Genomic DNA, 9346 nt, shown 5'->3' on the forward strand with positions numbered 1-9346 from the left:
ATTTCGGCTTACAGTGCTAGGTCATATTCTGACCCTGAAGGAAACCGGAACTCAAACTGGGCAGGAACCTGGAGGCCAGGAGCTGAGGCAGGAGGGGATAATGCCGAAGGCCACAGAGTAGTAGTACTGCTTACTGTCTTGCTTCCTGTGGCTTGCTCCGGCTCATTTATGTCACAGTCGGGACCACCAGCCTAGGATGTGGCACCACCTATAGTGGGCCCTTCCATATCAATCACTAATCAAGGAAATGTCCCACACACTTGTCTACAAGCCAGTTACTATGGCATTTTCTCAGCTGAGGCTCCTTTCCACATAACTCTAGCTTGTGTCAAGTCAACAAAAACTAATCTGATGGGAGCAAGAAATAGATTTAACACATATAGAGAGAAGCTGTCCTCTGGCCCCTCTCTGTACAGACAAAGCATTTTTCCCAGCTGCATTTCCTACGGACTGTGTTGACTCCTAGCCAAGCGAGTGTCTGTGGGAAGATCTGGCTGCCACCCATGGACAGCTTCTCTGGGCATCTGTTGCCTTCCCCACAAACGAGAGCAAACTTGAGAGATGATATTTTAAAAATTTTGTATTCAATTATTCACACCAAAGAATATCCATTAAAGTTATGAACATTTCTAAATATATTTCATGTATCATACATATATATACTTTATATGTACAATTACATATCCACAAAAGATTTCTTACTTCTTTAAGCATGTGAATAGAACAAAGATAGAGATTTTTGCAATGTAACACCCATATATGCATATATACTAGCTGTTTGAATTATGAATTTATTTACACCTTGTCTGAATTTAATAAATGATTAACGTTCTATTATACAAACATAACAGTAAAGGAGTTTTTTAAATACAAAGACTGCAAATGAATACATGAAAAATTACACACATGTACAATATTTATAATTTATAAATGCAAAGATAAGACCTCTTTAAATTATTGCACTTGCGCACTTTACAAAGATTTTTTTTATGTCATACATATAAAATCATCTTTTTTTTGGAATTTACTAACTCATCAACTATGATAATGTTGGATATCATTAGCTTGAAATTCTTTCTTTCCCCTTTAAAAGAGAGACCATTAAGGCTTTGGCTGCAGACCCATCCACTGAGGATCAGTTGCTGGGACCTGTGCCCCTGCTCCAGCAGGTATCGGCCAGCAAGGAGGTTGTCCCCATGGTCTCTGAGGTGTCTTGGCTGGGTGTGGATGGCGGCGGATCTCTTTTGTTACTGCGTTCCTGTGGAGAAAGTTGTTCTTCTTGGGAAGAATCCAGACGCTGCGTTTGTCATTTGGTAAGTGTTTCACAGTGTTCTGGGCAAGTACGTGATTTTTAAATAGGTGGGGCACTGTACACAGAGAGATACTGCTTTGCATCAATCAGCTACACTATATTTTGTAAAGTAGATGAACATGTAGCATATACTCCAGACAACAGATCATATGGAAACACTATTCCCATACGTCATTTATATTCACTGTTCTAGATACAGCAGAAGACCAGGGTATCAGGGTAACCAAACCAAGAAAGAAAGTGGGGTTACCCATAATAGAATAGTATTTTAGGTGTGCTACATGATAAACAAGTGTTTGGGGATTTATTTCACATTAGCGATAAAACTGGCAAAGGTATAGTACCTGGAGATTGAGCACTGAGATAGTGCCCCGTCTTCCTCTTGAGACACACACTAACTATATTCAGCTAAGGTTCCACCCTGGTGCTCGGCCTTTTCCTGTGCCCCAACAAGCTCAGGCCTCCTTGTGCTGTTCCAGTTACAAATCCTCACAATTACAGTAGGGAGTGGGCAGACTGATCACAGCCTGCCTTCTACTACTGAGCATTTTGTCATTGCACGAAATACCTTAAATACTTTTCATTGATCAAACTGTACAGCTTTGTTTCCAAGACAGTGAGAATGAGGGACTCTGCTGGCCACCTTTGATTTCAACTTAGTATATAGATAATGCCGGCCAGATGGGCAGCAACAGAAACTCAGGTGTGAAAATAGAAAGGTCATGCGAGTAGAAGCCGTGGCTGACCATGTGTGTGTGACTGGCTCAGATTTCGTGATGACTGTCGAGTCAGCCTGACACTTTGCAACAGGAGGAGTCTGTGACTGATGGATAGTCTTCCAGGAGTCCTACTGCACACAGCATCAGCATCACGCAAAACAAACGCAGGGTCCGAATATACAGAGAGAAGAGACTTTCAAAACCAAAGGCAGTCGGGGAGCCAGAACCCAACAGATCGATGCCTCTAACTGGAGCCACTGTTCCCTACAACCGAGAGGATCCCATAGTCACCAGGAGAGATGCCAGTGAAGTGGGGTGATGACGGGCACCTGGTGAGCAGGGATGCCCCTTACCAGGCACATGCCCCTTTAAATGTTGTCCTTTACACTCAGGGAAGGTAAGGTGAGCATAGGAGAGGAAGGGGAAAAGTCAGCATTGAAAACAAAAAGGCTCAAGCCAAGGCAAGATGCATACTTTTGTTCTATTAAAGCTGACACCGTAATTTAGACCTAAGAGAGCAGAAACCCAGCCCGCCAAGCTAAGCCCATTGAAAGGCCTGGTCTCTAAGGCATTGTACAGCAGAAGGCAGGCTGTGCTAATATATCTAGCACATACATGAACACACTGGAAAGAGCAGAGTTCACTGGGTGAGTAATAAAATAAAAATGCTAACATATGCTCAAAAGAGGAGAAGCCACACTAAACAGGTCACATCAAACCACCTAATTTTTGCTGTTGTGGGAGTGGGTCACTTGGACTATTTCAGCGACCTCTGGCCAGCCCACTCTTCAGCCTGGAGGGAGCTGGGGGCAGGATATTACTGCTCTCTTCCTAGCAAGGGGAAAGGCTGACCATGAGCCCAGCATGTTTCTCATTGTCCCACAGCTTCTCAGGCCCTCTGATGAACTGAGATAGAATCAAGGTTTACAGACTTTAGGCTGTAATTTGCAGCCCAGGATCAATACTTCACGTTGGCATTGGCACATATTTACGTGTCCGAGAACATTTTCTCAGAAAAAAAAAAAAAAGATAACCACAGCGTGTGGAAACAAATTAAATAATCACCATTGCTATAAAATTTGTGTATGACAAATAATATAATTTTGGTGAGTTGAACACCCTGTTCATTATTAGTCACTAAGTTCACATCAGCTGTTAATGAGAAATTCCTGGAAACCTTTGGAGAGAAAAACTTCGTGAGACAAGGGGGTGGGAAAAGCTAAGAGGCGGGATTCCCTGTGCCTATATGTTAAATACACTCCACTTGCCAAGACACACACACACACACACACACACACACACAAACCACTCCTGACTGCATGAATTCTAAAATCAAATTACTAACTAAGCATGGCTGTAATCTGGCCTAGTTTATTTTGGGCAGATTTATGCCTCCTAACTGAGTCTTGGCCCGTGGAGGGAACAATATTGCCAAGGTCTCCCTAGGTACAGTCTTCTCCTCCAAGCTGTTTCTCACATGATCCCATTTCACAGGAGGCTGACCAGCCAATACATCTCTAGCAGGTTCCTCTGCCAGACTGCCCCAGGCAGGGCCACGTCATACGATGTTCTTGCTTAGGTCAAATTAAATGAGATTTCTGTAAAATCCCTATTTCCCCAGCAACCATGAAATGCTAAAGCATTCAGTCATAAGTTTCCCAAGGCCAGGGTCCTTTTGTGTGCTTGGGACAGAGTTCCTGCGTGCTCATGGGAGGACACACTCATCATCATTTACTTGTGGAGAGCCACCTGTTTCCCTACAGGGAAAAGAACCGCTGTTGAATATGAGGTTAGCTGTCACTTTTTATAAATGTTTGCTTCTTCCTTTTCTCTCCTTTGGGCGTGTGTGTGTGTGTGTGTGTGCTATACATACATCTGTGTGCTTGTCCCCAAATATGCATGCATGTGTGCACAGCCCTGGCGTTGTGGTATGTTCTTCATTGACATCACCTGTTAACAGTAAATGGAGTAGCACAGAGCAGGGGAGGAGATGGTAACATTTCAGAAGCCCGTGGGGAAATCGCATGTACAGTGTTAAAATGAAGACACTGTTTGTGTTCAGCCCACTCTGCTACAACTGTGAGTCAGTGTGTGGAAGGAAACTGAGTAGACTTTGCAAATGCCAGGCTCCTGTGTGTATGGTATTGGGTGTATCAAAATCTATTCCTAAAATTCGTTTTAAAGCATCTTTTCACGCTCCTGCCAGACTGCTGAGTATTTGTTTCTGGTCAGTCTCTTCCTTCTCAAGGCTCACTGAGTGAGAACAACCGAGCCTGAATTCTCTGGTCTCCATGCCGCTATCCTGAAAATCCCCATGGTGTGAACCTGTGACTTCCTTAGGACTCCACAGGGAGGGTCCAGGGGGTCCTGGCTTCTCTAGAAAGTCATACAGGAGAACTAGCCACATTCAGTGTTCGGCGTTTGTTGTGGATGTCTGAATGGTGAGAGGAGACACCATCCGGGTCAATGTAGTGGTCCTGTACCTCCTCCTGTCTGGCCTGATTGCACAGTGAGGAGAGGGGTCAGAGCCCCGGGAGACTGAGGCTATGCTGTGGAGCTTCTAAGGAGGGTATGGCATGGGATGAGGTGTCTTCTGAAATAATCTTTTGTTTTAGATGTGACTAAAATTCTGCCATAACACACAGTGAAAGTATAAAGAAATTGTTAAAATTCACATTTTTTTTTTTTTTTTTTACTCACAAGACTTGCTTGAATATGCCTTACTTTTATTTTCTTGGTGTAAAGGGATTGGCGCAATCGCCAAAGGCTACAGTGAAGGGAGGGGGGGGGGAGGTGTTTTACTTCTTTGACATTGTTTGAAGTGAGAGCTTCAGTTCCCCGATGCCTGGGATGTACCCTGTGTCCCCTTGATGAGGGCAGAGGTGTGCTTCCTTCTGAGTGGAGCTGACTCACCTACGTGCCCCCCCAGATGAACTGAGAGAACACACCTGTAGTGCACCTGTAATCAACAGCTTGAATTTCTCTATCACCTGTGGACTGTAACCTTCATTACATGTGTCCCAGGCTACAAACTCAGTTAACCTACAAGAAGGTCACATGTAAACTTCACAACAAGGGGTGTGTGTATGTGTCCCATTCCTAACCAATGCCACCAAGCAGCAGCATGGCTGTTAGAGACGAAGCACAGAATGAGGGTACTGGCCACATTCCCATGGGAAGATGCAGGCGAGAACCCCTCCTGTAGTCTCTGCCCGCTCCAGACAGTGCAGTGCTGGCCTGGTAGCAAATAGCATTTGGAGGTCAGGTGGAGCCACAGAATAGCCGACTTCTGAACACTGTGGAGCCTGGGTTGCTCACTGTCCGAGGTGTGTGCGGCAAGCAGGGAGTCATCTGCTTCACATGGATATGCGACGGTACCTTCTGAGAGAGGGTTTTCACCCCTTGAAAATAAAAAGAACGAAGTCACAGAAGCAGGTTGATTCAGTTGCTGGGCAGACACCACTTCACGATCAGTCGTCGACTTTCACATTCAGCTTCTCAGATGTGCTTTTGCTAGGCACTGGGCCTGAAATCCACATTGCTGTCTCTTCCCCACGAATTACCTTCTCCCACTGATTGAGGTTATCCCTAGGAACAAAGGGCATAGTTATAGATGGCATAGAAACAGAGTTCCTGGACTGGCTTTCAAAGGTGACATCGGGAAGTGTGGGACAAACTGAGCACAGCCTCGTTAAGAGTCATTCTGATGTGGACAGTGGCTGGTATGAGGTGTCTGGGGCAGGCTCTAGGCCATGTTGCCTCAGCTGTGAGCCTCAGGAGCAACAGAGCCCTGGGCATCTTGTTATACCTGCTCTAGGCTGCAAAGACAGAAACTCGCTTGGAACAAGGGCAGTATTTCCTAATTATCCAGGATGGGATCAGCAAGTGTCCATAGGGCTCCTGGCCGGGGCTGATCCCTGCAAGAAGCCGGGGCTGATCCCTGCAAGAAGCCGGGGCTGATCTCCCACCTGTCAGGTGGGAGAGCAGAAATGCTATTATCAAAATGAGAGAGTTAGTGAGGCCAGTTAAACTTGCTTCAGGGTCCTCTATCTTGACCACCTCTCAAGTGTAAAACAACTCAAATTCCCTGATTTGGGCCTCCAAAACACCCCACCACAGACATGGCACCTCTGTCCTGGTGACCACCCATGGGAGCCCCGTTCTCCCACTGCCTTCCAGTCTTTTCTCTCCTTGTCCTCATGTGGACCATCACAGGCACATGGTCTTACAGCCCTGTAATGGTGACTGCTTTGTGTACCTGGAGTTTTTTCACAGCATTCCAGCCTGATTAGCTTTCCTTTTACACAAAGTCAGTGTCAGAAAAGAGCTTTGACACTGCCAAGCACAAAATTTACAGGCAGCATGACTAAAACTCCCCCTACTTTTTAAAGCAAGCATGCTAAGGTACCTTTAGGGGAAAATTTTTTTTAAGAATCCTAAAATATGATATAAGCGGGATAGAACTCTTAATCTGCACCATACATGGCTTTTCTCCAGATCTTAGAGATTTTCTGAAATGTTGGAAAAAGACATATACTAAAATTTGTAATTTCCTTAATGTTCACATATACAATATTTAAATACTGTCTTAGTCAGGGTTTCTATTCCTGCACAAACATCATGACCAAGAAGCAAGTTGGGGAGGAAAGGGTTTATTTGGCTTACTTCCACATTGCTATTATCACAAAGGAAGTCAGGACTGGAACTCAAGCAGGTCAGGAAGCAGGAGCTGATGCAGAGGGCATGGAGTGATGTTCCTTACTGGCTTGCCTCTCCTGGCTTGCTCAGCCTGCTCTCTTATAGAACCCAAGACCTCCAGCCCAGGGATGGCACCTCCCACAAGGGGCCCTACCCCCTTGATCACTAATTGAGAAAATGCTCCACAGCTGGACCTCATGGAGGCACTTCCCCAACTGAAGCTCCCTTCTCTGTGATAACTCCAGACTCTGTCAAGTTGACATACAAAACTAGCCAGTACAAATACTAACATTGTATTAAAGCAATGATATGAGTCAGCCAAGTACAGGGAAATGGGGATACATTGAAGTTGCCAAAAGCCATCTACCACACTCAGCAGGCTACAGCCAGTCCTGTGCTTGAAGGCCCAACTGCTATTTACCCTGACAGTTTCTAAATGTTTATTACAAAACATGGCATTCCAGACAAGGAAGGGTGTTCTCAACTTAGGACTATTAACATACAGGTATGGAATCAGATGGTTTGATATTCTCACTGCCCTCTAATGCCAACACTTCCTGTAAGTTGATCCCTCCAGGATCCACCCACATCCATCCATCCTATAGTCTGGGCCACCGAAGCTCAACAAAATGAGCCATGTGTACCACTTCCCAAGAATGGTTGGAAGAAAAGTCCATCTCTCAGACAGGAAAACAACTGATCTAAAATGGCCCTCATTGTTGGTTTCATTTGGTGTTTTAAAAGCAATCTATAAGCCAGATGGTGGTGCATGCTTTAAATCCAGCACTCGGGAGGCAGAGGCAGGCATATCTCTCTGAGTTTGAGCCAGTTCCAGGATGGCCAGCGCTACAAAGAGAAACCCTATCTCGGAAAAACACAGCAGAGGCTGGAACACTTCATGTTTGGGTTTTATTTAACACCTTCTGACTAAATGTCTGCCCTCTTCTTCCGCTGGTGTCTATTCCAGCAAGACTGGGCAGTGAGGGTGTGCCCCAGACACCATACACCTCCTGCTTACATTCGAGGAGCTTCTCTTACAAAGAAAATTAGAATCTTTTAAAATGTCATTGTTCTTGACTAAGTTGGGCTCTCAGAAAAGGGAGAGGGAGGTTCTGTAGTCAGAGCAGGTAACAGGTGAGAGGGTGAGACATGCCCAGGAGGAAGGGCGCCCCTAAGTTTCTCTTCTTCAACAAACAGTTCCTGCTGCAGTTTAGGCTGAGCCTCTTCCCTGGCAATCACCTGAGCAGACAGCACGGTCCTTAGACACAGAGCTGGGCACTCCTCTGCATGGTGACAGGGCCTCCTTGCTGTCTTTTGGAAGAAATGAATGGGCGTGCTCTGCCTATATACACTATGTAGCTCACTGTAGGAAACACATGTTGGCAATGAGATTTATGACAGAAGGCCCTTTTGAGTTGCTGGGGGCCACACTGAGTGTCAGAGGGTGGAGGGTGCTGCCTGGCAGGGATCTAGGAGTCAAGGTCTAGCCAGCACAGATCACAGACATGACACTCACAGACTGAGAAGGGAGCCACTTACAGAAAGAGGTGAATTGCTTTCATGGAAATGCCTGGCCCACACAGCACAGGTGACAACGCTATTTCAAGGGATCCTCTGCACACAACAGCTGTCCCTTGACCTACCCGGGTCCATGGCATGGGCTGCCAGCACCATTTATCCTATCTGAGCTGCATAATAGGCTATCTTAGTATCAGCTAGTTTCTGAGATTCAACTCTGATAAGAAGAAAGCAAAGGGGGTGTGGCTTTGGGAAAGGACCACCCAAGACTCCTGAGCAGGGCGAGTGGATATCAGAGCAGAAACATGGGCTTCAAATCAGAAGATTCACTGTAACCATGAAAACGACACATCCATGCGCCAGGTAGAGTGGAAAACCCCAACAAGAGTTCAGGATGGCTTTGAAGCCACTTGGAATGCTGTGCCTACCTGCAGGCCTTCAGCAGAGGCTCTGTGGGTGGGAGGATCTGCGTCAAGGTGGTATAGCAAGGAATGGCCACGGCATTGTAGAATCCAAGCTGCCACAGACAGAAATGAAACAATGTCACTGTTAGAAAGGGGATGTTCCCCACTTTTCTGTCTCTGAACCCTAAGGATAAGTAAAGTCAGCTGTTCTTGCTGAGTGTTGCTTCTTCTATGTGCTGTATCCTCTCTCTGCATTGTGCTACGTGCCGTGCTGGGTACTGTGGGCTGTGTGTACTCTGTGCCTGTGTGTGTGTGTGTGTGTGCTGTGTGCTGTGTGTACTGTGTGCATGTGTGCATGTGTGTGTGTGCTGTGAGCTTTCCTGCTGTGTGCTGTGTACTGTGTCTGTGATGTGTGTGCTGTGAGCTTTTCCTGCTGCGTACGGTGCACATACACAAATCCTTAACACACCACTACAGTTTACACCCATGGAATTCAAAGCTTAAGTGAGTTCAACAAGTTTCTCCTTTCACCTGGCTTGGGCTTGAATCCAACGCCCGGCTGCGAAGGTGCTTTAACTTAATGCTGCCCTGTGGACATTTCGAAGTCAAGCTCAGAGCCTGTCACCTGCACAACTCCCTTTCAGCTTAGCAGTCAGGGGCAGCTGATTTATTTCCAGTTTTCTTCTGTCACCTCT

The 9346-nt window shown here is 46.0% G+C and overlaps 1 protein-coding gene across 7 annotated transcripts in view; it reads right to left on the reverse strand.

Annotated features, from left to right (window-relative positions):
* Window positions 1-562: 562 nt before the first annotated feature.
* Window positions 563-9346, reverse strand: part of Pde10a (phosphodiesterase 10A) — a 459546-nt gene continuing 450762 nt past the window's right edge. For 4 of the 7 annotated variants that reach the window (XM_031351501.1, XM_031351503.1, XM_031351504.1 and 1 more), the window contains 2 exons: window positions 8676-8764; window positions 5361-5619 (listed from right to left, as the gene is read on the reverse strand). In XM_031351501.1, the coding sequence (XP_031207361.1) occupies window positions 5502-5619; window positions 8676-8764 (207 nt within the window). In that variant the 3' untranslated portion in view covers window positions 5361-5501. Of the gene's footprint in view, window positions 5620-8675; window positions 8765-9346 lie in introns of all 7 variants that reach the window. The other 3 variants (XM_031351500.1, XM_031351507.1, XM_031351502.1) reach the window with 2 other exon arrangements.

The sequence above is a fragment of the Mastomys coucha genome, unplaced genomic scaffold (genome assembly GCF_008632895.1).
Source record: "Mastomys coucha isolate ucsf_1 unplaced genomic scaffold, UCSF_Mcou_1 pScaffold5, whole genome shotgun sequence".
NCBI classification, from domain to species: domain Eukaryota; kingdom Metazoa; phylum Chordata; class Mammalia; order Rodentia; family Muridae; genus Mastomys; species Mastomys coucha.